The 27,732-nt window shown below is 42.2% G+C and overlaps 2 protein-coding genes across 5 annotated transcripts in view; both read left to right on the top strand.

Moving 5' to 3' along the window:
- The first annotated feature begins 683 nt into the window (after positions 1–683).
- The window catches only part of ARHGEF9 (Cdc42 guanine nucleotide exchange factor 9), a 224,594-nt gene continuing 197,545 nt past the window's right edge, over positions 684–27,732 (top strand). The window contains exon 1 of one of the 4 annotated variants that reach the window (XM_081080792.1): positions 684–954. In XM_081080792.1, the coding sequence (XP_080936918.1) occupies positions 925–954 (30 nt within the window). In that variant the 5' untranslated portion in view covers positions 684–924. Of the gene's footprint in view, positions 955–26,684; positions 27,511–27,732 lie in introns of those variants that run through there. The other 3 variants (XM_081080796.1, XM_081080794.1, XM_081080793.1) reach the window with 3 other exon arrangements.
- Positions 27,142–27,321, top strand: LOC308510769 (uncharacterized protein; the record flags this gene model as incomplete). The annotated part of the gene is made up of 1 exon (XM_081080798.1): positions 27,142–27,321. One exon carries the CDS (start codon positions 27,142–27,144, stop codon positions 27,319–27,321), a length of 180 nt encoding a protein of 59 aa, XP_080936924.1.

The following is a 27,732-nucleotide window of genomic DNA, read 5'->3' as shown; positions in this document are numbered from 1 at the left end:
AAGCAAATGGAAAATTCATCCATCGACAAGCTACCTTTTATAATCCTGAAGGTGTGAGCTCCTTCCAGAATCCTGGAACAATGTGTGTGTGTGTGTGTGTGTGTGTGTGTGTGGTAACAAAAAGTTTGGAAAGCTTCAGAAGGTAAAGTGGAGGTTTTATCTTTTTTTATGTGAATTTACACAGCCCCCTTTCAACTTTAATCCTCCATTTATTAATCTGTAAAATGGAGATACTAATACATGCTCCATAGGGTTGTTCTGCGAAGTGAAAGTGATTTTGATGATGAAAACCCAAAGAGAGGAGAGGAGACACCCACTAGGAGAGGAGACACCAGGGGGGTATGCAGAGGGAGGGCTGGGGGAGGGAGGCTGGATAGTACTGGCATAGCTCGACTGGAGCAGGATCTTATTAATCAGGAGGTTGGTCCAACACCTCTGGCAACTTTGGAGAGGACTTTCCGCTGACTCAACACAATTAGGGATCCCCACAATAAACAGCATCTAACTCCAGCACAGTGGGAGGCAGGCAGAGGTGGCAACTGTCCTCTCCTAGGCGAGGTTATTCACCCCCATCCTCTAAATACATCCCTACACCCCACCTCCCAGTTCTCAAACCTTGGCTTGAGACAAAGGCAGTCAGTTGGGACCCCCCCCCCGCCACCCCCTCCGCCCCCGCCGCCCACGCTTCTTCCGTGACCAAACACCCCGAGAGCTGAGAGCTGTCAGGCAGAGAGGCAGAGCCTGCGGGCTGGGATGAAACAGCCTGACTGAAGGCAAGGTCCAAGGCGGAGGGGATTGGGCCATAGTACTGTGGAGGAGGGGAGACGGAGAGGGTGCTGGGGCTTTCCCTCGCTCCAGCCCTGCCAAACCAGCCAACCCCAGACAACCTGCGCCAGCCACCAGGGCCTCGGAGAAGCAGGCACCATGCAGTGGATAAGGGGCGGATCAGGAATGGTGAGTGCATATAACCCTGGCTTCCCCTGCTTGAGCCTCAGTCCCCTAGCCCCACCCCCAGCTCCTCCACCAGCCGCCTTGCTGTAAGCCCCCTAGCCTCTGCCCACTGCCCTCCCCTCTCCGCTGTCCTTGAGATACCAGAGAGCTCGCTGTGGCCATTTTAGGAGCCCTTGCTCGCCTAACGAAGAAAGCCCCCCTCCCATCCTCCTCCGCAATCCTACTGTCTCCCCGCCACCCCAGAGATTGGGGTGGGATGATAGTGGGGGTAACCTGGAAAGCTAAATAAGCAAGGGATCTGGCAGAGGGGCTCTCTGTGAGCTGCGAGGCTTGCAGGCTGCAGGCCAGCTGGCAGGGGGTTGGGAAGAAGGGAGCAGTCACAAAGCCTGGGATTGTGGAGGAGGTAGTATGGGAGAGTTGCATAGTCCCCCTAATAGACCCTGTATCCCCTTACTCTGGCTAGTCCCAGGGCATGAGAGCCAAAAAGCCACTCTCAGGGAAGCTGTCTAGGGGAGCTCAGGAGCCCTTTTTTGCCTGGGCTGGGGTCACCCTGTCAATACTTGGGGCTTCGTGAAGGAAAGATAGCTGCAGAGATCCCTATCCTGGAAATGGGTCTGGACTCCATTCAGTTAAGAGAACCCCACCGCCACCCAAGAAGTGTGGGTTTGTGTGTGTTCAATATTATCTTCCAACAGTAAATTTTATGCCATAATGCTCCCTTCTCTACCTGGAGACCTTGGAATGACTTCCCTTCCAGAGAGGAAGTGGTGGCTGCATCTTGATGCCTCTCTGACTCAGGGGTAGCTCAAGTCTTGTTAGAGATTCTGGGGGTGGGAGGCCCCCATGCCTTTGTCCTCAGCTGGGAGGCATGAGCAAGAGGGTATTAGCGGGCAGTTGGGTTGGGTCAGCAGACACTGATGGCCATGCCAGCTCACACTTCTGTACTGCCACCCACAACCCAAAGCTGAAGGAAAGTAGCCAGAAGCAGTTGGGCAAAAATTGATGTTTAACTCTTTTGTTTATCCCATTCTGGAAAGGAGGAGGGAATCTGGAGTTGGCTAGGACTGTATTATGAGGAGCTGGCTTCTTCTTTATACATCTGTTTTAGTGGTTCCTGAAGGCATCCAGTTTATATTCCTTTATGCCAGGGCTTCAAGAGACTCTTTTTCTCAGATATCCCTCTTTCCCTGGTATCCCAACAAGGCTATTTTAAATGTTTGTAGACCCAGAAAAGATCAGAGCATGAGAAGACCTTCAAGTCCTTGTCATCTGTACAGGAAATCTGAGACCCAAAGAGTGAGAGAGACTCACACAGGGTCACACAGCTCCATGAAGGCAAAGCTTAGTCTCCTGACTTGCCACTGCCCCTCCCCACTGCTCCACAGAATCATTAGTTCAAATGGTGCTGAAAGAGTCAGAAAAGAACAGAGACATGATCTTGGAAAAGGACTTCCTTAAGGATGAACTAATGCCACGAAGTTTGCTTTAAAAAATAAAATATGCCAGTCCTGGGTCTTTCTCCTTTCTGACAATTCATCTGATTCTCAGATGTTTTGAGTGTGGGGCTAGAATGAACACGGTGAGTGGATTCATTAAAAGATGTTTCATATCTAAGTCAATAATCAAATTATCTGCTTCAGGCTTCTGGCCAGTGGTAGGGCTAATTGACGGTTGGGTCAATGTGGATTACCAATGAACCAGTTCCTTGCTTTCTAGGATTCTGGATATGGTATACTTAACATGTGTGAAATCTGGAATGTATCATTTTCAGAACTCTCTCTATATTAAAAAATTCAGTAATCACCAGCACTAATACTTATTTTCTTGATTTTTTAAAATTTTCAAATAGCTAACAATGAAAAAGGAGACTAAATTTCAATTTAAAAAACAAATTCATTAATATAATATGATCTAAAATGTGTACTTCCTGAACAAACATAGTATACCATAGTTTATATTGTTTTTGCTGTTTTAGATTTTAAGCACAAAAACTTCAATTTGTCACATAAACAAAAGAATTGAATAACATACATTCTGTTCCTTTAGCTTAACAATCACTGTGGCTACCATTGTTTACTTTGAAGCTACTATTTAAATGCTGTAATATAGCACTAGAGGAATTGCAGACAAGAAATGCACCCAAAGTCCCCGGCCAGATAGCGCAGTTGCTTAGAGCATCCTCTGGAAATACCAATGTTTGGGCTTTGATCCTCAGTCAGGGCACATACAAGAATCAACCAATGAATGCATAAATAACTGGAACAACAAATCAGTGTCTCCCTCCCACTCCTCCTCCTCCTCCTCCTCCTCCTCCTCCTCCTCCTCCTCCTCCTCCTCCTCCTTTCTTCTTCTTTCTCCTTCTCCTTCTCCTTCTCCTTCTCCTTCTCCTTCTCCTTCTCCTTCTCCTTCTCCTCCTCCTCTTCCTCCTCCTCCTCCTCCTCCTCCTCCTCCTCCTCCTCCTCCTCCTCCTCCTCCTCCTTCTTCTTCTTCTTCTTCTTCTTCTTCTTCTTCTTCTTCTTCTTTCTCTCTCTCTCTCTCTCTCTCTCTCTCTCTCTCTCTCTCTCTCTCTCATCAATAAAAAGAAAGAAATGCACCAAAATCTGCCATGAATGATTCTAAACATTTACAAAGCGGAAACACGTGTAAAGTCTGTATGTGTTGGGTAGGGGCGCAAATATATAACTGAAAGTTCTCTGAATTAGACTTCCATGTATAATACAATATTATTAAAAGATAAGTAATAAAAGGTGCTAATTTGAAACTTTATATAGATTATTAAAACTCAGTAGTAACAATTGTTTAGAACTTTGACCAACAAAATATTTTGTCAGGGAAGAGTATTTTACTACTGATGTTTAAAATTTCTGGTCCATGGTGATATAAAAAATACTTTGACTTTTAGTTTTTTTAAAAAAATATCTAAAGATAGTGTGCTCCTTCTTTGCCTGCACTAAGTGTTGTCCACTCCTATTGCTCCACTTTATATGCCAATGCTTTGGAGAAGAATATTAAATATTGAACTAAATGCCATGCCAAATTTCAAGTGACCTTCATAAAAGTCACAGTATTTGAGTTGGTAGAAATCTCTGTATAGGCAAGATAGAATGACCAACTGTTAAGTTTAACAGTTGATTTGATTCTGCTATGAATAACAGAGATCTACAAAGTATTTTAAAATGTAGTTTAGTCTGGGGAAATGAAGGGTAGGAGCAGAACATGAGCCTTTTCCTTTTTGAGGTTATCTTTCTAATTTAGAGCAGACCTGATTCACTCTGCTATGTACTTTCTGGAATTCCACTGCAACAGTATAGTTTCAGGCTTTACTCTCTACATTGCTCATGTTGCTTCTGGACTGCCTCAGTTGTAATGTCCAAACGGGATGACCTTGGTGATAATTTAGCCCAACTCCTTAGATCAGGTCAGCAAACTACAGTCTACTGGTCAAATTCAGCCCACAAGTTAGATAAAGATGGCCCAGCCAGTGTGGCTCAGTGGCTGAGTGTCAACCCATGAGCCAGGAGGTTATGGTTGGATTCCCCATCAGGGCACATGCCCGGGATGTAGGCTCAATCCCTAGCAGGGGGTGTGTTTCTATCTCTTTCTCTCTCCCCCTTCCTCTCTCTAAAAATCAATAAAAAACATTAACAATGTTTTTTACATTTTTAAATGGTTGGGAAAATTTGAAAGAAGAATATTTTGTGACAGACATACATGAAATTCAAATTCTATTATTATATATAAAGTTTTATTAGAACATAGCCATGCACATTCTGCCTTTATGATACAAAGTCAGAGTTGAATAGTTGTGACAGAGATCGTATGACCTGCAAACTCTAAAATATTTATTATTTGGCCCTTTACAGAAAAGGTTTGTAGCCCTCTGCCTTAGAGCATTTGGTTTACCATGGCAGTACCTCAAGGGGAGGGCCTGGGCAGGGGCAAGCAGGAATTTGGATCTCCCACCTTTGATTTATCCAGAGCACCTTGATTTTTGCTTTATATGTTGAGCTGTTGCTTAAGATTTTGGAAGAGGGTTTTTGCTTACCTTGCATTCTCCCTATCTCCCACACAAAAATGTTTGAATACCAACCATTTTATACATTGTAAAAACTGAATCTTAGAGAGGGAAGGTACTTGACCCAAGACCTCACAACTACTCAGTAACTGGGAAAATAATCCACATATCCCAATTCTCAGTTATGTGTGCCTTCTTCAATGCTCATGAGGTAAATTTAGTAGGGGGAAAGGGGAAGGAAGCATACCTATTAAGTGCCAGTTATGTGAAATGTTATCTCGATTAATTCTCTCATTATCCTCTAACAAAATAGGTTTAAAGTTAACATTTGTTGGTTTATAAATTCAGGCAATAAATATTCACTGAACATCTACTATCTGTCAGATACTATTCTAGACATTAGGAATGCAATAGAGAATGAAAGACAAATGTCCTGGCCTTCCCGGAGTTCATAGTCTAGTATAGCTTGGAAACAGCAATAGAGTTTAGGTATATTTTTCAGGGTTAAATAAAGGGAAGTATCATTTTCAAATCCAGATTTATCTGATTACAAAAGCCTTATTCTTTTCACAACCTAACCATCCCTCTATCTACTCCCATTCACTCACCAAATCTACTCACCCATACACACATCCATCCATCCATTTATCCAATGTATTTTTTGATTACTTATAAACTACTAAGTGCTGGCTATACAATTGCCTTGGTATCAGCAACATAATGTAATGGCTATGAGAACGGACCCTGGAACCAAATTTCCTGTTTGCTCTTGCCACTTATTGTCTGTGTGGTTTGGACAGTTCACTTAACCTTTAGGGTCCTCTTCTTTAAAGTTGGGAAGATAGTAGTACATACCCATTTCATAGTGTTGTACGGATTAAATGAGTGAATACTTTTAAAGTACCCTGAACAGTGCCTGACACAGAGTAAAGCTATATAAATTGTTTTTGTTATTATTTTTATATTTCCTTGGATCCAGAGCCCATCCCAGCTGTCTCAGAACTACCACTTCATTTGTGTACAATTATTGACTAATCATGTTACATTTCTTAGGGTCTTTTCTAGCTAACCCAAAAGAGAAATTTATGCCAATACTTAATAACAGCTCAATATCTTCTCTCCCCCATGTAATAGATGCTTGACAAAAATTATTTATTTATTATGAGTAGGTAATACATGCACATAGTACAGAATTCAAAGAGTAGGAAAAGAATGTGGCAAAAATTAAGTCTCCATAGGTCTTCCTCCTTCTGGTCCTCAGTCACACATTCCAGAAACAGTAACTGAAATCAGTTTCTTAAGTGTTTGTATAGAGATATATACAAGCCTGTACAAACATTTACTTATGTACATACACACACACACACATTTTATTTACTTCATATAGATAGTAGCATATTTTACAGTCTTGCCGTTTTTTCAATGAACAGTATGTCATGAAGATTATTCTATATCAGTATGTACAGAGAAACCTCCTTTTACATGGCTAAATAGAATTCTGTTGTGTTCCCTATTGATGGCCAATTAGTTTGTGTCCAGTCAATTGCCATGATAAGCAATGCTTAAGTGGATTTTAACAGGTCATTTTAAGAAAATGGATGCTTATTAAGCAGCTGCTATTTCCAGGACACTATATGTCAGGCTGAGGTGTGGGATAATCAAAGACAAAATGTGGTTTATGTGTTCAGGAGCTTAATGATTCAGAAGGGGATAACTAATGTCAGCCTGGGTGAAATGCTATTGGAGATACAAAGAAGGTGGTGTGGAAGTATAGGGGAGCAAAAGCATAGTGGAGGAGTGATTCGGAGTATTGGGCAGGGCTTTCTAGAAAATATAGTATTTAAATTGTACTTTCAAGCCTTTCAGATGGCCCTGTTGGCTTGGTGTGGGGAGTAGGTATGGTAGATGAAGCAAGAAATATTCTAAGCAGAGGGTAACAACCTTAGACAAAGAATTGAGGCATGAAAGTGCCAGTATGTTCTGTAAATAACATGTGGGTGCTTTGATGTTGCTAAATGCAGTAATTCTGGCAGGGTGCATTGGGGCCACATCAAGAAGTACCTTGAGTGCCAAGCTCAAAAACTTTGCCTGGCAGAAAGGACAATGGCATAATAAGATTGAGTGGTGGAGGCTTTCTATGGTGATACACATAGAGGGTGCAAGAAGAGAGGAGAGGTGGCTGCACCTGACAGCTGGAGGAGAGAGAAGGAAGGAAAGAGAGAGGGAGGGAGGGGGGAGAGGAAGAGAGAGAGGGAGAGAAAGAGAGGGGGGGGAAGAGAGAGAGGTTCCAGGTTATACAGTCAAGCAGGAATAGTTCCCTTTCACTCAGCCTTTTTGTTCTATTAGGTCTTCTATTAATTGAGATCTACCTGCATTGGAAAGGGCAATCTGCTTTACTCAGTCTACCAATTCAATTATCAGTATCATCCAAAACACCCTAGCAGGCACATCTAGAATAATGTCTCACCAAATGTCTGAGAACGCCCTGACCCAGTCAAGTTGATACATAAAATTAATACATAGCTTTGTTTATTGATTCTTCTCTGTGAGTAGACAAGAAAGGGCTGTGTGAACTGTGCTAATCTCTACCTATATATAGAGTAATTATTATTCTTGACAGGATAAAGGGGATACACACTTGGGAAAACAGAATATGATCTTTTCTACTGCCCTGAAATAAGGCCTCAGAAGATCAGATATAACTTTCCTCTTTGAGTGCTAAGAGATCCAACAGGAATTTCATTCACAAGGAACATTGTTCCTGCCCCACAGCAAGGATTCCTCAATTTTATGCTTCAGGAGAAAATGAAAAAGACCCCTAAACAGTCCCATGTCGGGATGAGAAGAGCTTCTTCTTAGGAACCCATTGCTTTGAGGTGTTTTATTATTGTGCTGTGTGTGTGTGCGCGTGTGTGCTTGTGTGTGTGTGAACATGACTAGTTCTGTAAGTGATTAAGCTATTCAGTAATGGCATCAGAAAGTGGGGGAAATAAATACATTCAGCTAGCTCTAAGAAGTCCTATTGCCATGAGGAGACATTTTGTCTAAGGGCCTGCCTGACATACCAGGGAATTGACATTTAACATGAGTTAGCTGTGTGGAGATTTGGGGAGAGACCCTATGAATTTGGATTACAATAAAAAATAAAGGAAGAGACAGCAAGTCTTGTAAGGAGTTTAAAGGAGGGAACAAGGATAGCACCTGAGGGGTAGAAAAAAAAGGCAGTACAAATGGAGCACAGGGAGAGAGGAGGCAAGTGACATGATAGGAAGGCAGAGAGTCAGGCAGGTACAGCTCACATGAGACCTTGTAGGCCCAGAAAGGGTATGTACCTAAATGTGGTATTGTTCAGTGGTTAATAGCACAGATTCTGGAAGCATACTGCCTAAGTTCAAGTCATGGTTCTGCCACTTCTTAGTTGTGTGATTTGGGGGCACATTAATCTTTCTGTGCCTCAGTTATGCCCTCTGAAAAATGGAGATAATAATGGTACTATTTATAGTGCTAGTGAGGATTAAGTGTGAGTTAACATACTCACAGTGTGTATGACAGTGTTGGGCAGAGTGAGTGCTATTTATTCTAAGTACAATAGGAAGCATTTGAAGCAGTAGAATGACGGGGTCTGCTTTGTGATTTGAGAAGTTGATTTTTGCAGACTCTCTAGAGAATGGATTGGGGATGGTGAAAGTAGGGATGGCAAGCTCAATTGAAAGGCTGCTACAGAAATAAAATCAGTGGAGTTCAGGGAGAGGAGGGAAGATTTGACATTGATTTTGAAGATAGACTCAATAGAAATTGTTGTTGTGTTGATGAGAGAGGTGTATGACATGGAAGAAACAAGGAACATGATCCCTAAGTTTCTGGCTCTGCCACTGTCTAGTTCAGGGGTGGGCAAACTTTTTGACTCGAGGGCCACAATGGGTTCTTAAACGGGACCAGAGGGCCGGAACAAAAGCATGGATGGAGTGTTTGTGTGAACTAATATAAATTCAAAGTAAACATCATTACATAAAAGGGTACGGTTTTTTTGTGTGTTTTTTTTGTTGTTTTTTTTTTTTAGTTTTATTCATTTCAAAAGGGCCGGATCCGGCCCGCAGGCCGTAGTTTGCCCACGGCTGGAGTTGTTTGATTTGAAGCAAGGGATTTAACCATTCTAAGCTTGTTTCCTTATGTATTAGTCAGGCTTCTCGAGAGAAACACTACCAACAAGATGTATATGTATCTATAGATCTATATCTACATCTATATCTATATCTATAATCTAGCTACAAGGAGGAATATTAATTTACTTTTAAAAATCGGTTTTCATGATTGCAGGGGTGCAAGTCCAAAATCTGAAGGGTAGGTCAGCAATCTGGGAAGAGTTGCAGTCTGAGTCCAAAGGCAGTCTGCTGGCAGAATTCCTTCTTGCTTAGGGACAGGTCAGTCTTTGTTCTATTATAACGTTCAACTGATTAGATGAGGCCCATCCACATTCTGGAGTACAATCTGCTTTACTCAGAGTTTACTGATTTAAATGTTAAACTCATCCAAAAAATACCTTCATGGAAATATCCAGAATAATGTTTGATTGAATGTGTGGGCATTGTATTCCAGACAAGTTGAAACACAAAATTAACCATTATACCTTATCTATGAATCTAGAATAGTAGTACCTGGTGATTGGTACTATTGTGAAGATGGACTGATTTAATCTATGTAAAACACATGGTACAGTGTCTTGCACATAACAAGCACTCAATCAATGATAGCTTTTATTATTTTAATATTAGAGGACCAGTGCACGAAATTCATGCACTCAGGGAGGGGGGTTCCCTCAGCCCGGATTGCAAGAGGTTGCAGGCCAGGCCAAGGGACCCCACTGGTGCACGATTGGGGCTGGGGAGGGATGAGGGAGGTTGGCCAGCCTAGGAGGGACCACGGGAGGGCTCCAGGGCATGTCTGGCCCATCTAGCTCAGTCCCAATGGGCCAGACCCCAGCAGCAAGCTAGCCTACTGGTCGGAGTGTCTAACCCTGGTGGTCAGTGCATGTCATAGTGAGCAGTTGAGTGACCTTAGCATATCATTAGCATATTATGCTTTGATTAGTTGAATGGCCAACTGGACGACCAGACACTTAACATATTAGGCTTTTATTATATAGGATACTAGTAATCCCTCACATTTGTTCAGTATTTTGCATTTTCAAAGCACCTTCATATACTAATGTACATAAGCCTCAGAGCACTCTCCCTAACACACACCACATATTCATTAATTTGTTTATTCAATAATATTTATTGAGTATCTGCTATGTACCAGGCACTATTCTAGGCATTGGTGAATGGTGAACAAAGCAGACAAAAATCCTTTCCTCATGGAACAGATTTTCTACTTAAGGAAAATACATGCTAAGCAGATGATTAAATAAAATATGTAGTATGTTAATCCTAAGTGCCAAGGAGAAAAAGTGCAGCAGGGAAGAAGGATAAGAAGTATGTGTGTGGGTGGTTAAAACTTTAGATTCCTATTTTTTGCTACACTTCCCTCACAAGGTTGCCATGAGGTTGAAATGCAAGAAAAGGCCTCAATATTCAGGAAGATGTATAGTTTTATTTAAATGTAAGCTGCAGTTATTTTGGGGGTTGATAATTTTCTCTTAGTCTTTATTTGCTGTTCCCTTTTCCAGCATCAGTACAAGAGTTGTGGTCTGGAGGAAAGGAAACTTGGGTTCTGGGTTTGGCCCTGGCATGACAGTTTCATAAAATCCCAAATGTATAGAATTTTTCAGCTCTAAAGCACTCTCCTCAGAATTGGGTCTTCTGGTTCTTAATCCTTTGTTCATTCTCATTCTTCTATGAAGTGGTGAGAGCTGGGGTAAGTCACTTTCCTTCTGAAAAATAAAGTGTTCTCCTTCTGTAAAAAGGGAATGATTACCTCTCGCCCACTTGACAGCCTTCTTGGGCTATTGTCGAGGCGCAAATCAGAAAATGGGGATAAAAGGGCTTTATAGGTCATAAAATGAGCCTGCAAGGGCTGGTTGCTGGGATATGGAGAATTGGTACCCCTGATTAAGCAAATTGTTTTGTTCTTTGTAAATTGATTGTATGTGCGGAGTGGGGAGAGTGAGCCTTCAGGGTGCTACTTCCTTTCTTTTCTGAGAAGCTGCTAAGGATAGTGAGATTATCACTAAGCCTCAGCACCTCCTCAAAATAGGAAAAATACATGGGAACACTTGGCATCTCACAATGGAGTGGCAGCCAGTGATGTGTGGTCCTTTTTGGCCACTCTGCTTTAAAGAGGTGGGAACCAGGACTCATCTTCTGACATTTAATATACAAATGACTCATGGCCTTTAAAGACCTCTACTTGCCCCTTAGATATTATCTCATTTGGAATGCTGAAGGTGAGAGGGGAACCTTGAATAAGTAGAATCTTCATTTAGTATACAACCCTCCTCCTTTTTCTACTGTAACAATTCTCTTCTTAACCAAAATTTTTATGCCATAGGGAACTTTCAAATTCATTATCTTATCATCTCATTGGTAGATAATTTTGTTTTGTTTTTCTATTTATACATAAGGAAACTGAGAATGATGGTTCAGAGAGTATGTAATTTGCCTAAACTTAGGGGAAGAATCCCTTAAATAATAGTAATTGCCAGTATTTACTGAACATTACTATGTGCCAAGCATTATTGTAAGTGCTTTACATGTATTCACTCATTAAACCCTCACCAACAACTTTATTAATCTCCCTGTTTTGCAGATGAGGAAACGAGGGTGCTAAGAATCCAGGGCTTTCTCAAAGTTAAGGGCAGAGTGAGTACCAGGGAATTATACCACTCATCCCATTTTAAAGATGAGAAAAATGAGGTTTGAAGTTATTAACTTGCTGAAATAGCCAGCAATTAGCAGAACTAAAGTTGAACCTCAGCAGGCTGACCCCAGTGTCTATGTTTTCAACTGTCAAACTACACTGCTTCTAAGTGTAGGGCTCTTCCTAGCTTCATTAATTGAAGCAGAGGGAGGGAGAAGTGAGGGAAGGAATGCCTTATTAAGCTCACACAGCATATTTAACATTTTTAAATTTAATATTTGAATGGATAATATATTCACATAGTTAAAAAAATCTAACTATAAAAACATATACAGTGGATGTTCTCTGTCCACCCAGGTCCCCCATTACAGTATACCAGCTTTATAGTTTTTGACTAGTGGCCCAGTGCACGAAATTCGTGCATGGGGGAGCATGTCCCTCAGCCCGGCCTGCACCCTCTGCAATCTGGGACCCTCTCGAAGGATGTCCTACTGCCGGTTTACAGGGATCAGGTCTAAACCAGCAGTCAGACATCCCTCTCACAATCTTGGACTGCTGGCTCCTAACCACTCACCTGCCTGCCTGCCTGCCTGATTGCCCGTAACCACTCTGCCTGCTGGCCTGATTGCCCCCAACTGCCCCCCGCCTCCAGCCTGCTCACCCCTAAATGCCCCCCCGCCAGCCTGATCACCCCCAACTGCCCCCTGTGCCAGTGTGCTTGCTCCCCAACTGCCCCCCTACTGGCCTGCTCACTCCAAATTCCCCCCCCTGCTGTCTTGATCACCTCCAGCTGACCCCCACTGATGGCCTGCTTGCCCCCAACTGGCCCCACTGCTGGTCTGCTTACCCCCAACAGCCCCGCCCCCCATCAGCCTGATCACCCACAACTGCCATCCCATCCTGGCCTGACCACCCACAACTTCCCTCACCTCTTGGCCTTTAACCACCTCTACCTCGGCCCCGCCACCATGGCTTTGTCCAGAAGAACGTCTGGAAGGTCTCCTGGAAGGTCTCCCAGTCTAATTAGCATATTACCCTTTTATTAGTATAGATAGAGGCCTGGTGCACAGGTGGGGACTGGCTTGTTTACCCTGAAGGGTGTCCAGGATCAGGGTGGGGGGGTCCTGCTGGGGTGCCTGGCCAGTCTGGATGAGGGACTGAGAGCCATTTTAAGGCTGGCCACACCCTCTTCAGGCTGGGGGTCCCCACTGGGGTGCCTGGCCAGCCTGGGTGAGGGGCTGATGCCTGTTTGCAGCCTGGCCAAGCCCCCCAGCGGGGACCCTCACCCCATGGGGATGTGGCCAGCCTGGGTAAGGGGCTGAGGGCTGTTTCCAAGCTGGCCACACCCCCTTCAGGGTGGGGGTCCCCACTGGGGTGCCTGGCCAGCCTGGGTGAGGGGCTGATGGTTGTTTTCAGGCTGGCCATGCCCCCCGGCAACCCAAGCTCCCAGCCTCTCCTTTTTTTCTTTTTTTTTTTGTCACCTTCTTGAGCGGAGGCCAGGGCGGACTGGAAACAGGAATCTGGGATTTATTTATCTTCTATAATTGAAACTTTGTAGCCTTGAGCGGAGACCAGGGCTGGCCAGGGCAGGCGGGAAGCTTGGCTTCCTTCATCACAGGGGGCAACCCAAGCCTCCTGCTACTCCAGCTCCGTGGCCAGCCCTGGTCTTAGTTGGGTTAATTTGCATACTCACTCCTGATTGGCTGGTGGGTGTAGCGGAGTGATGGTTAATTTACATGTTTCTCTTTTATTAGTGTAGATGTATCCTTCCAGAGTTTCTTTATGCAGATATAAACATATATTCTTATTTTCCTTATTTTTTACCCCCACAAAGCATACATTTTATATACTATTTTGCATATTTCTTTTTTTACATAATGTATTTTTAAGATATCTCCCTATCAATCCACAGAGATCTTCAACAGTCTCAGCTGTGCCTTCACAAGTCTCTATAAGCCTCCATCCACTGTGTGTCCTGTGCATGTTTCTTCTTTACCATCCTTTGATAGTGTCCAGTCCTCTCTTTACATCTTCACTCCGAGCCTGTTTGTTAGTCTACCTTGGACTTCTATAGAAAATAGAGTTAGTGAGTCAATTGGTTAGACTGATTCTGACATATAATCCACAATCTGACAAATTCCCCAGCTAAACTAACCAACTTTCCTCCTATTGCAGTTGTATCTTATTCTTATCATCTGCCTATCCACCTACCAATCTACCTGTTTATCTATGTAATATTTGTGGAGCACCTATTATGAGCAAAACTCAATGCTTAGTTTGATGATGAGTGCTTAGTGTCCTGACTTCACAGTTGTTTACAGTTTAAATAAATCCTATAAATAAATAAACCTGGACATGGGGATGAGAGTGAACAGCTGATTGAATGAGCCATGAGGCCCAAGAATGGAACTATCTAGGAGTTTAGACATCAAAACTAAACAATAGGCCTGATACTGAGGGAAGCATTCACTGCCCATGCCAGTCTTGAATTGATGCATGATTGGGTTTGGTTGCCCCAGAAAGATCTTGTGCTTGATATGAAAGCATTGTACTTCCTCTGAAAGGGCTTTTAGATCCTTACTGCTCTTTTCCAACCAGCCCTTTCTACCCTGAGTTAGAGGCAAGTTGTGTGACCCACTAACTTACTTGAATAGAACTAAAATAAGTCTACTTCTCATAAATAAAGTAAAGTAAATGAAAAGAAAGAAAAGGAAAGGAAAATAAATAGGCCTGAAATAAAGCCATTGAAAACTGCTGTTCTTGGATATTTATTCAGGTATGCATTTAGTCTTTGACCACAGGAGGGCAGTCTAGGCAGTGTTTCTTGAGGGAAGGGCTTCTGGGTGATGGTTTAAGTGGTGTCTATGCAAATGGGGAACAGAAAACCAAAGAGGTCCTAAAATTCTCAGCCTGTAATTTGAAACTTTTAGTCCCTTTTGAAGGAGTTCTGACTAATGAAGGCCTTTGGTGGGTGAGGGGCCAAGGTCGGTATCACAGGCTGCAGCACAGACTATTTTCTATGATACAGCTTCTCTACAGTCTATATTGTAAGTCAGCAGTGCTCTATGCCTTGGTCTTTATTCATTCATTCATTCATTCATTCAGTTAGTTATTCAGTCATCAAAAAATATTTATTGTATGCCAAGCACTGTTCTCGGTGCTGGAGATACAACAATAAACAGAAAATCGCTGCCTTCATGGATCTTAAAATGTATAAAGGGAGACAATAAACCAATAAGTAAATAATTATATAACATTTCAGGTAGAAGGAAAATTGGCTAGAAGGAAAAGCAGGATAATGGGGTAGTACAGTTTTAGAGAGGGTGGTCAGGGAAGGATTCCTTTCCAGGAGATGAAAGAGCTAAAATTGTAGATAACTAGGAGAAAAGTATTTAGGCAGAGTAAAATTTGTAACCCTATATTTGATTTCTCCCTAAAACTCCACTCCCTACAACCATATATGAAACCTTATTCTTTAACTTAAGCTTATCACCCATTGCACTTTCCTCAAGGTACCCCATTTGGGACCAACTCCATTTCTACCATACATTTTGCAAGGCTGATGAAGATTTACAATAGTCAATGATTTATTCTAAGCTGCAAATGAAAGCAAACCATAGCTTTTTTTATCTTTAAGGAAGTTAAAGGACATATTTGAGGTCACACTGCTACCAAGAAGCAGAGGCTGGATTTACATCTGAAAGTTTTAACTTCCCATCCACTACTCTTTTCACTTTGCATGAGCTTTTCAAGGCCTTGTGGGATCACAGCAGCACATGTGAGTATGAGCCATTTTAGGTGAGCATGAGCTCATAAAATCTTCCTAAGAATCAGTGCTCATAATAAGGGAGGTAACAGTCTCACTCTACTCCCCATTGTTGCTTCCACCTGGATATATGTTCTGAGGGATAGGGACAAATTGATAAGCAATCAGCCTGCAGAAGGGACTGCAAACCATGCCACAGTGGAAGAGCTTAAAGAAATGATCATGTTTATCTTGGAAAATGTGTGTCTGTTAGAGGTTGTTCACAATGAAAAGAGTTTGAACCTGTGATAGATGTCTTCCAAATACTTAAGAGGACTATTGCTTAGAAGGACTCGGCCATTTTTTTTTTTTGCATGTCCTAGTGGATGGTACTGTAACAAATGGTTTTGGAAGCTGAAGAGTGAGCTTCCTATTACTGAAAATATTCCAGCAATTGCTGGACAAAACTCATTAGGGATAGTGGGAGAAAAGGATGGGCTTTGGAAACATATTTCAGTTTCAATCTTGCTAATGCTTCATTCTACCTGGAAAATGGTATAACACTCTGAATATTAGTTTCTCACTCTTTAAAATAACAAAAAGGGCTCTGGGGAGTGTGGCTCAGTTGGTTGGAGCATCATCCCATACACCAAAATGTGGCAGGTTCACGTCCCAGTCAGGGTATATACCTAGGTTGTGAATTTGATCTCCAGTCAGGGCATGTGTGGAAGGCAACTGATTAATGTTTATCTCTCACACAGATATTTCTCTCTCTCTCTCTCTCTCTCTCTCTCTCTCTCTCTCTCATCAATAAATTAAAATAGCAATAATGATTTCTTCTTTTCAGGCTTCTGGGGAAGATTAAATAAAATAATATGTTGAAAGGCCTAGGACCATGTGTGCCCAAAGTAAGTGTTTCCTCCTACCTCCCACTCCTTGTAACCAACACCTCAGAAAGATTCCTACATAAGAAGGTTGGGAGAAATTTCTATGAAATTCTATGATTCATTCTATAATTACCAACAACTTTATTCATTATCTGATTGTGCTTGGGACACTTTACTGTATGACAGTGAAATTATGTGTGTTTGTGACTGTCTTTCCCAATAGACTATAAGCTTCCTGAGAGCCTCTCTGTATCCCTTAGCTGTCAAAGTAAGTGCACTTATTTAATTTAAATGATTTTGGAAGAGTGTTGATCTCTGTGCTGAATAATTGAACTAATCAAGAGTTCATGACCTCAGGGAACTGACTCTTAAATGGAGTTGACATGAATGAATGTGCAAGAGCATCTAATCACATCAGTATCCAAGACAATGAACAGATGGAACTCAGTATCTTCGGACTGCCTGTGGCAAGCATCAGAGGGATTATCACATAGCTGGGGTGGGGGTTGTATAGCAAATAAGTGAGTAACAGTAGGGGTCAACACAAAATGTGAAACTTTCCTTGGTGGTGTGGCGCAAGTGGGACTTTGGAAGCTGTCTGAACCATGAGAGGCAAGGGACAACAAAACATTGGCTTTTCTCTGAAAGCAGGCAAAGAGGTAACATCTATGTTTTTTTTGTACCTGGAAGGTAGGTCACTGGAACTCAGGTCAGGACATTGAAACAGTTTATTACCATGACTCAGGTGACATCATGGACAGGGCTGGTATCAAATGTCATGTTCTAGAGTCTGAAATCTCTCAAAAATACTTTTGAGATTCAAGAGCCAGGGTTTTGGTTTCTTTTTGACATCATGTCAAATGCTGTTGGAAGATGGGACATGTGTCACCTAGCGGCATTTTTGTGACAGTGTTTAAGAGAATAGGCTGAAGAGCTAGATTTCTTGGGTTGTTTGCATCTGTACTCCATCACTGACTATCTGTAAAACAAGGACAATAATAGCATCTACCTTATAGGGTTGTTGTGAGGATTAAAAGAGTCAATATATAAGGGGCTTAGAACAGTGCCTGGCACAGAGTTAGCACTTTATAAGCATTTAATATTATTATTACCTAATAAGAGGCCTTTGGGTCCTGAAAAATATACTGGGTGCTTATAATAATTTCAGTGTGAATTTTGGAACATTTATGTTCAAAACAATTTCATGAAGTAATTAACTCCTCAGCAGTGGCAGAAGTGGTGATAATATCTGACACAAAGTGATTGGAGAACTATCTACCAACTGAGATAGTCCTAAATCGGATGTGCCATCTTAGGAGAGAGAAACCTCCCCATCATTATGCATGTTGGAGCTGAGACTGGATAACTACTTGGTGGGGATGTTGCAGAAGAGATTAAAGGATGGAATTGGGCTTTTGCTATACCAAGAGATTCTTTGATTCCTTGATACTTGTTAGCAGAAGGACTGGCTCTTAGGTGGGGTTCCTGCTGCTTAAAATATGGGAGACCTGTCTAATATTTTTGAAATTGTGAGTTGAGTGGGCAGGGCTGGTATCAAATGTCATGTTCTAGAGTCTGAAATCTCTCAAAAGTACTTTTGAGACTCTCGAGCAGTGGTTCTCACCTTGGCTGCACATTAGAATCACCTGGGAATCTTTTTAAAATCCTGATTTCTGGGCCTCATCCTCCAGAAATTCTGTTTCTTTGTTATTAATGTTGTGGCCCCACCCCATAACAAAGAAACAGAATTTCCGGAGGATGAGGCCCAGAAATCAGAATTTTAAGATTCCCAGGTGATTCTAATGTGCAGCCAAGGTTGAGAACCACTGCTCTAGAGTCAGGGTTTTGGTTTCTTTTCTGCCAGCAATTAGCTATATAATCTTGGGCAAGTTGCTTCCATTCCCTGAGCATAAGTTTCCTAACCTGGAACATGAAAGTTTAGAATAGATTTTTCTCTGAGGTCTCATCAGGTCTTGTCTTCTGTGTTTGGAAGATATGATTCTCTGAGTGAAACAAGTGGATGAAGAGGCATTCATGCATTCAGCAGATGCTTATGAAATACCTACTAAGTGTCAGGCACTGTGCTGATCATGGGGAGAGAAAGCAGTGAACAAGACAGGTGTGGTCTTAGCTCCACAGTCCAGTGTATGATATAAACAAACAAAATTAGCATTGCAATGCAGTTTAATAATTGTTCAACAGGGTTAAACACTGGGTCCTAATGGGAGAAGAATATGGTCCAGAATATTTTTGATGAAAAACCTCAGGGAAAGCCTTCTAGAGGAGGTGAGATGTGAGCTGAGCTTTGAGGTGAGGACTGCAGAAGGATAGCAACAGTTACATAGGTTCTGAGGAGGGAGAAATTGGTGAGTTATGAGAACTATAGTAAGTTTTATTCTGATGTTAGATGTATATATGTTTCGGAGGGTTATATGCTCTTGTATCGATCCCTTTAGTGTTATGCAGTGGCATTCTTTGTCTCCTGCTATGGCCTTTTTTTGAAGCCTATATAAGTATTGTTATCCCAGCTTTTTTTTTTTTCTTGTTTTCATTTGCATGGAATATTTTTTTCCCATCCCTTCACTTTCAGTCTGTGTATTTCTTTTGTTCTGAGGTGGGTCTCTTGTAGACAGCATATGTATGGGTCATGTTTTCTTATCCATTCAGCTACCCTGTGGGTTTTTGTTTTATTGCAGCATTTAAATTGTTTATATTTAAGGTTATTATTGATAGGTACTTATTTATTGCCATTTTATTCTTTATATCTACGTTCCTTTCTCTCTCTTTCTTTCTTCTTTTTCTTCTTCTTAAAGCAGGCCCTTAAACATTTCTTGCAGTACTTGTTTGATAGTAATGAATGCCATTAGCTTATTTATGTCTGGAAGTGCTTAATTTCATCTTCAATTTTAAATGATAGCTTTTCTGGATAGAGTAGTCTTGGTTGTAGGTTCTTGCTCTTCATCACTTTGAATATTTCATGCTAATCCCTTCTGGTATGAAGTATTTCTGTTGAGAAATCAGATGACATCCTTATAGGAGCTCACTTATAGGTAACTGTTTCTCCCTTAATGCTTTTAAATTTCTTTTCATTGTGATTGTCTTGGTGTGGGCCTCTTTGGGTTCATGTTTATTGGGACTATCTGTGCTTCCACACTTGTGTGGCTTTTTCCTTCACCAGGTTAGGGAAGTTTTCAGCCATTATTTCTTCAAACACATTTTTTATCCCTTGCTCACTCTCTTCTACTTATTATACCCCAGTGATGTAGATATTGTTATGCTTGATGTTTTTCCACATATCCCTTAAACTGTCATTCCTGACTGTTTTTCTTTAATGATTTCTATATCTTTTTTAATTCTTACTATCTCTTTGTTTAAGTTCTCACTGAGACCATCCATTCTTCCCTTAAGGTCCTTGAGCATCCTTATAACCATTGTTATAAACTCTGCATCTGGTAGTTTCCATTTCATTTAATTCTTTCCAGGGGATTTTTTTTTTGTTCTTTCATTTGGGGCATATTTCTTTGTCTCCCCATTTTCTCTCTGTGTATTGGGTTGATCTACTATGACTCCCAAACCTGCTATGATGGCTTTGTGATATAGGAGTCTTGTTGAGCTTAGTGGCACAATCGCCCACATCATCTCAGCTCAGGAATGTTTCTTTTGGGTTATGCATACCCTCCTGTTGTAGTTGTATCTTGAATGCTGTTGGCCCTTTTGTGGGTGGAGTTAACCCTTCAGGTTGCCTTATTATAAGGATAAATCTTGATCATCATATATGAGTTACTGTGTTGGGGCTGCCCCCTGGAAAGAGTTGTTCTTGGCAGTGTCTGGTGATTGCTGGAATCCCCCTTTGGGTATACTGTTTGTTTGGCTATTTTGGTCAAGCTCTGGTGTAGTCTGAAGTCTACCACTGGTTGTGTTGGTTCTGGGTCCACTTGGCTGGGGTTCAGGTACAGCTCGATGTCAGATATCAGGTGTAACCAGCCTTGGGCTACCTGTCTGGAGCTACCACACTAATCATTGTTTATGGCTACATTTACTGCACTTGGGTGTGTGGGGTAGGAGTCAATCTCTGTAAAAGGGTCAGCTTCCTCCAGCTTAGAGCTGGGCACAGATCTGTAAAAGTTCTGAGTCTCCCTACCTCTACCTGTCAATTATTCTGACTCCTCCAGAGGTTGTCTTTTCTTTCTCCAGAGCCTTTTGAAGAAAGACTGTAGTGTAGACCCAGGCTGGCTGCAAAGCGCAAACCCTTCAACATGTTATGAGCTTTGTAGGGTGGGGCAACTGGGTTTGGGAGGATGGAGCTAGAGGGTCGTCTACTTGGGGGCTGTGTGATCAGGCACTCAATGAGGGGTAAGTGGCCCCCTACTCCAGAGCCAAACCACTCCATCTCTGCCAGAGTTTCCAACTCTAGCTTCCCCAGGAGGAGCCTGCTGCAGGTTCAGGTTGGGTGCAGCTAGGCATCCCCTCTGTAGGAGCAAGCTCAACAGGACAAACCCACTAGGTATCAGGAGGACAGATCAAAAGAGTCTCCTGGTGAGAGTGGTGCTGGCTGAGACCACAGGAGGGCCCATGCACTTAATCCTGGTCCTTAGACAATAACCTGTGAGGGAGACACACTCTGAATGTCCCTGCTTCAAGCAGCATGCCCTTCCCTTTGTGGAACTGAGCTCAGCAGGACAGGGCCACTGGGACTTGGAAGGGCTTGTTCAGTCTCCTATTGGGGGTTTTTCCAGCTAGCCTGTTGGAGGGGGGTTGGCAGGCACTTCTTCTTCCAGGGATATCAGAGGCTGAGCTTACAGCAGGGGAGATAGAAGTGTCCCCCCTCCCCAATGTAGCCATTAAACTAACTCCTACTTTTCTGATTCCCAGGAAAAAGACTTCCCAGGAGACACTCTGAAAGTCTAAGCTCTGTACAGCACTCTGATCCCCTTGCATGGCTAAACTCATCAGAGGCAGGCCACAAAGTGGCAAGGCAGACCCAGTGATTCAACAGGTGGGGGATGGGCAACAGCGGTGCACTCAAGGTGGGGAAGAATGGTCCCCTTTCTAAAGTTACACATTTTAATTACTTGTCTCCGCCAAGAGATTATCCAGAAGAACACCCCAAAGTTTCCTGCTTGGTGCAGTCACCAGACCCCTTTGCATGACCTGAGCATAGCAGAATTGTGTCCCCAGTATCTGGAGGACAAGGCAGTGCTCTCCCCATGCTGGTTCTGTAACAATAGCAGTCCTCATTCCTTGGAAGGTGACAGCTGAGTCTCTAGCAGACTCCCTTCTCTCCCAGGCAGACTAAAACCCCACTGATTTTCACCACCAGATGCTATGTGGGCTCCTCTTTCTGTCTCTCTTGCTCTGGGTTTGGGGATCCCTGCATGGGGTTGAGACCCCATGCTCCTGGCAGGGAGGGAGTTTTGCAGCCCAAATATCCTTCCAGCTTTCAGCCATTGCACATGGGTGTAGGGACCAGCCCTTTCAGCATTTCTGCTCTTCTTACCAATCTCTATGTGGTTTCTTCTGTAAATCTTTGGTTATAATATTTCAGTTCAGGTAGCCTTCAGTTAGTTATTCAGGTTGATTGCTGTGTAATTTAGCTGTAATTCAGTTTGACACTGGGAGCAGGTGAATGTAGCTTCCACCTTCTCTGCAGCCATCTTGGACTCCTTGGCACTGCCTTAACTATGGAATCTGCCACTGCCTTAACTATCATCATGCCTTCCAGATCTTCAATGGCAAAGGTATATATATTCAATTTTCTGCTGATCCAAATGCACAAAGCCAGTGACCAGACACTGGAGTCTACCGAAAGGTAACATGGTGGAGAAAACCTAAGATTTCCACCATTGTTCATGCCAACAGAAGCAGCAGAAATATGGCCTCTGCCATCACCTTCTTCTAAGTATTGTGCATGTGCGTATTGATTGGTAGAAATGAATCATGTCCAGAATACTGGATGCAAAAGAGTCTGAGAAATGACAAGTTTTTGTTTTAGTGTTTGTTTGCTTGTTTGTTTTTTAGCTTTCAGCAATATAAGGAGGTATGCTAGAAGGAGGGTGGCATGGATCTTGAGCAACCAATCTATAGTAGCAACCATAGGATTGACAAAAGCAGAATTGCGTTTGAAAAAGATGAGTTAGACAGGAGAGTAGAGGCTGAATTGGGGATAGAGGGCAGCACAAGAGACCACATAATGAATGGTAATAGATCAGAAATGATGAGGAATTGAGTATGGGCAGCAGGGAGAGAGAAAGGACACATGAGAATGATATTAAAGAGGAAGATAATCATCAGGACTTGAGACTGGATGGCTAGCATAAAGGTGAGGGAGAGGCAAGAGGTATAGATAGCTCCTTAGTTTTGGATATTTCTGTGTCCTAAGAGACAGAGAACTCATGGGAAGAAGGAAGCTGGCAAGGGTGGGAGAAGATTAATTCAATTTTGGACTTACTAAGTGTGAAGTTCACCTGAAATATTCAGGAAATATTTAAAAGGCATTTGGAGATTAATATCTGGAGTTCAAGAGAAGAGAGCTACCTGAGGGTAATCAGCAGAGTTGTAAGCTCCATGCAGGTAAGGGCTTATGTCTATTTTGTTCCCTACTGGTGTCTAGTAACTTTGTTGAAAGGAGGAGCATCATGTGTAATGTGGATGGTAGTTCAAGTCTTGGGGATGCATGGGCCCATCATTCAGTGCATGTGTGGAGTGAGAAGAAAGGGGGACTGAAATTAGAAGAACCCTGAGAAATCATGGCCTTAGTGACTGGATGAAGAAGAACCTAGGCAGTAAGTAAAGACAATATATCCGACAGGACATGTGGTTGATGTTCCCAAGGCAGAAGGAACATTTCAGGGAGGAGGAAGGCATAGGGAGTCAACTGGGAGAGAAATCAGGGAAGATAAAGATTGGCCATGAGAGTTAGCAACATGTTGGTAATTTGTTTATATTCAGAAGAAGTTCTAGTTTCCTATGGTATGAGGGGGTGAAAGCCAGGCTATAGTGGTTTGAAAGGTCAGTGGAGACAGTATAAGATTGTACTTTTAAAGTCAAGGATAAAGATTCTAGTTGCTTACATTATAGTACCGTCTTGATCACCAGTATCTGTCTCAACATAATCTAGAAGAGTGGCTTTCAAATTATTTTGATCATTATCTGCTTTAAGAAATACCTTTTACATCATAACCTAGCACATTAATATTTATGTAAATATGAAACAAAAGCTATATTAAATAGCATTTACCCTAACCATATAGATATTTCTTATAAATGGAATCAGATAAAAGCCTTTTGTGTCTGTCTTCTTTCACTTATAATATTTTCTAAGTTCCATTCTTTTGATATGCCACATTTGTTTATCCATTCACCATTTGATTGGCATTTGTGTTGTTTCCATCATTTGACCATTCTGAATTGAATAAAGCTCTTATGACTGTTCATGTACAAGTTTTTATGTGGATATGCTTTCCTTTTCTCCTAGGAGTGGAGTTGTTGGCTCAAATATTAACTCTATGTTTTACTTTTTAAGGAACTGCCAGACTGTTTTCCAAAGTGGCTTCACCATTTTACATTCCCACCAGCAGTGTTATGAAGGTTCTAATGTTTCCACATCTTCCTCAATATTTGTTATCTAGCTTTTTTATATAGCCATTCTAGTGGGTGTAGAGCAGGGGTCCTCAAACTACGGCCCACCGGCCACATGCAAATACAAATATTGTGTTTGTTCCCGTTTTTTTTTTTTCTTCAAAATAAGATATGTGCAGTGTGCATAGGAATTTGTTCATAGTTTTTTTTTTTTAAACTATAGTCTGGCCCTCCAACTGTCTGAGGGACAGTGAACTGGCCCCCTGTTTAAAAAGTTTGAGGACCCCTGGTATAGAGTTATATATCATTACAAGTAATGCTATAGTAATATCCTGCATTTGCATTTCCTGCATTTGATTTGCATTTTCCTGATGGTTAATATTGAGCATATTTTCATGTTCTTATTGACCATTTCTTTGGAGAAATGTTATTCAGCTCTTTTGCCAATTTTTAAATTTGGTCATTTTGCTATTTATAAATGAATTGTAATAACTATATATTCTAATCTTGACACAAGTCTCTTATCAGATATATAATTTACAAATATTTTCTTCCATTCCATGGATTCTCTTTTCACACTCTTGATAGTGTCCTTTGAAGTACAAAAAGTTTTTAATATTGATGAAATCCAGCTTACCAGTATCTAGTTTTTCTTTTTTTGCTTATGCTTTTCATGTCATTTCTAAGAAACAATTGTCAAATCAAAAGTCACAAATATTTACATCTATTATCCCCATTTTGTTAAACCTAACCACAACAATTAATAGTAATTCTTTAATATAATCAAATATTCAGTCTGTTCAAATTTCCAGTTGTTTCATAAATATCACAAGTGTGTGTGTGTGTGCGTGTGCATGCACATGCACAAGTTTCACATGAGTCATTCAGTCTCTCCTTTTCCTTCCTATTTATTTGCTTAAGAACTAGGTTGTTGATCCTATAGTTTTGTACAGCGTGTATTCCAGGATTGCAGTTTAACATGTTTTCCTGTCCTCCATTCTATAAATTGATAATTGCATCTAGAAACTTGATAGAAGTCAGAGTTTTTTGTCATGAATCATTCATAGGTGGTGCTATGAGCCAAAACTTTTATTTTTTATTGATTTATTTTAGTGAGAGAAGAATGAAGAGAGAGAGAGAGAGAGAGAGAGAGAGAGAGAGAGAGAGAGAGACTGATTTGTTGTTTCACTTATTTAAGCATTCATTGGTTGATTCTTGTATGTGCCTTGACCAGGAATCAAACCTGCAACCTTGGTATTATCTGGACAGTGCTCTAACCAACTGAACTACCCAGCCAGGGCAAGCCCATACTTTTAAAGTGGGGGTTTCTTGGGGTTTTATTCTATCTTATAGGGCCAGCGGCCACTTTGTTTTCTGACCTGCATTCATTCAGAATTTTGAATCATATAGTTAAGATGTATGACTTAACTGACCCAGCCTCAAAAGATTTCTAAAGAATAGAAAGCAATTTTCATTCCTCTTAGAGTGTGTAGTATAGTAGAAGTCAAAGAATTGAATTTGTTCTGTCTCTGGCTAATTCAGTTTATTGACCCGCTCCACCAATATCTATCTGTTCACTTTTACAATATAAGAGAAGAAGAGTTCTTGGACAAATTTCTGTTTAAGGGAGTCCTGAATTTTTGAGTGCCTAGGGGGTTTATTAAAATTATATTTTTCTGAGGTGAGAGTTCAGAGGTCTCACTGAATTATCAGATAGGTCTAAGTCCTCATGTGACAGAAGGGAGGCATAGAGGGGAAAGAAGTTGCACAAAAGCCATACAACAAGCTTCAGGTAGTACTGGGAATAAATCTGAAACTTCTGGTCTCTAGTCCAGGGCTTTTCCCTAGTGAAGGCACAGAGTCAGAAACACAGAGCAGCACAGTGATTACAAGTAGATTGGAAGCTTTATGGAGGCTTCCCTTTATACTACCCAGCGTGCTGAAAAAGTGCAAGCCACCATCATCTAAAAGAAACCATAAATAGGAAAGGAAATCTGACCTGCAAGTGTGGAGATATCAGAAAAAAGCCAAGTGAAACTGGATTTTGGATAATTTGTAGAGTATCATTGTTTTTGAGTTTGTATACCTAATTGTGAGTTGCCTGTAAAAATTTAGGCAGGGACCAAGCAGCTTTGCTTCTTTCTTGTCCAGGCCCCAAACAAAGTGGCTGCCAAGGCATGGCTTCTCCCCATCTACCTATCCTATTTAAACATTTTATTTTCCTTTTCCCCCATCCTTTTTCCTTCCTTAGTACAACCCTTCTCTCTATGTTACCCCCTATCTCTTCTTTCTCCTTCCCATCTTTCCTTCTCTTTTTCCCTTGTTCCCCAGGGTCTTCCCCTTATTTCCTCCTCCTTCCCTCTTGCCACATCCTATCCCATCTACTCCCTTCCTCTTTCCAAGTCCTTTTCTGCCCCTCCACTCTCTCTCCCTACATCCCCCTCAATCCTCTTAGAATAAGCTCTCCACCCCCACACCAGAACCGAGGCTGGTGGCTCCTGAAAATGAAGCAAGATTGCTTGGGGTGCCTTGAGCCCTCCAATTGGTTTTCTCCGCTAGCACGCCAGCCTAAGTTCCGCCCCCCAGAGAGTAATCATGCTGCTATAGCACCTGCTATTGGCCAGCGGGCCTGTCAACGGCTGGTGCTGCGCCTCACGCAGGCGCCTGCAGGCGCTTGGTGAATAAAAACTCAGCCTACAAGCTGGGGGCTGGGAAAGGAGAGGGAGAGAGCCAGCAGGCAGGGTTGTGAGGTGTGGCTGGCAACCAGGAGCCCCACGAAGAGAGCTAGCAAGCGGAGGAAAGCAAGCGAACTAGAGGGAGTAGGGGAGACCGAGACTGACCGGTAGCCAGGCAGGCAGACGGACACACGCCGGGACAGACAGACTGAGCAGGCGCTGGAGAACCTCGCACTGGTTCCTCCCGCCTTTCCCTTTGAAAGCCAGGATTTTGCCTTTTCCGTGGCGCCCGAGAGAGAATGCTGGACTCTGCCGACTTCAGCGCAAGCTAAGATTCTCAGCTAGGGAAGAAAAAATCAGCTCAATCCTGAGAAGGGGTGAAACAAGCTCCCCTCTTTCCCCTCCCCCTCCCCCCATACCAAACTCGGGCACCAAACCCAACCCTTCCCTAACCATCCGACTTCCTCCTCTCCTTTCTAGAATGGTGGCTGTATGGACAGTCTGACAGAACAGAGACTGACATCTCCCAATCTGCCGGCCCCCCACCTGGAACACTACAGTGTTCTGCATTGCACCATGACCCTGGATGTGCAAACTGTAGTCGTTTTTGCTGTAATTGTAGTCCTCCTGCTTGTCAATGTCATACTCATGTTTTTCCTGGGAACGCGCTGAATGGAGTCCAGCCATCTGAGCTGTTGCTAACTCTCGATTTGATTTCATCCAGAGAACCACCGAGAAAAAAAAATCAAGAGAGACAGTCAGAAACAGGGAAAGAGAGGGAGAGAAAGAGCAAGCTTTCTTACTCAGGGGGGAAAACGTTTTGAGCTGCAACATGGCCTCGCTGTGATATGTATGACGTTGGTATATTATCTCTCCCTAAATCTTTTGTCGTGTCTTGTCTTTTAAGTATGCCTATGAGTGTAGTTGCTTATTGCTTGAGTAAAATTGTTGATAAGAAATGCTTTCTATTTAAGTGTGCGTGTGTGCGTGTGTGTGTGTGTGTGTGTGTGTGTGTATGCATTCTCCATTTATGTGACGTTCACGGAACAAGGTCTGCATCCTTAAACAGTGGCTTTGGCTGTT

The sequence above is a fragment of the Myotis nattereri genome (genome assembly GCF_964212035.1).
Source record: "Myotis nattereri genome assembly, chromosome: X".
Classification (NCBI taxonomy): Eukaryota; Metazoa; Chordata; class Mammalia; order Chiroptera; family Vespertilionidae; genus Myotis; species Myotis nattereri.
This window is presented reverse-complemented; position numbering and strand designations above follow the sequence as displayed.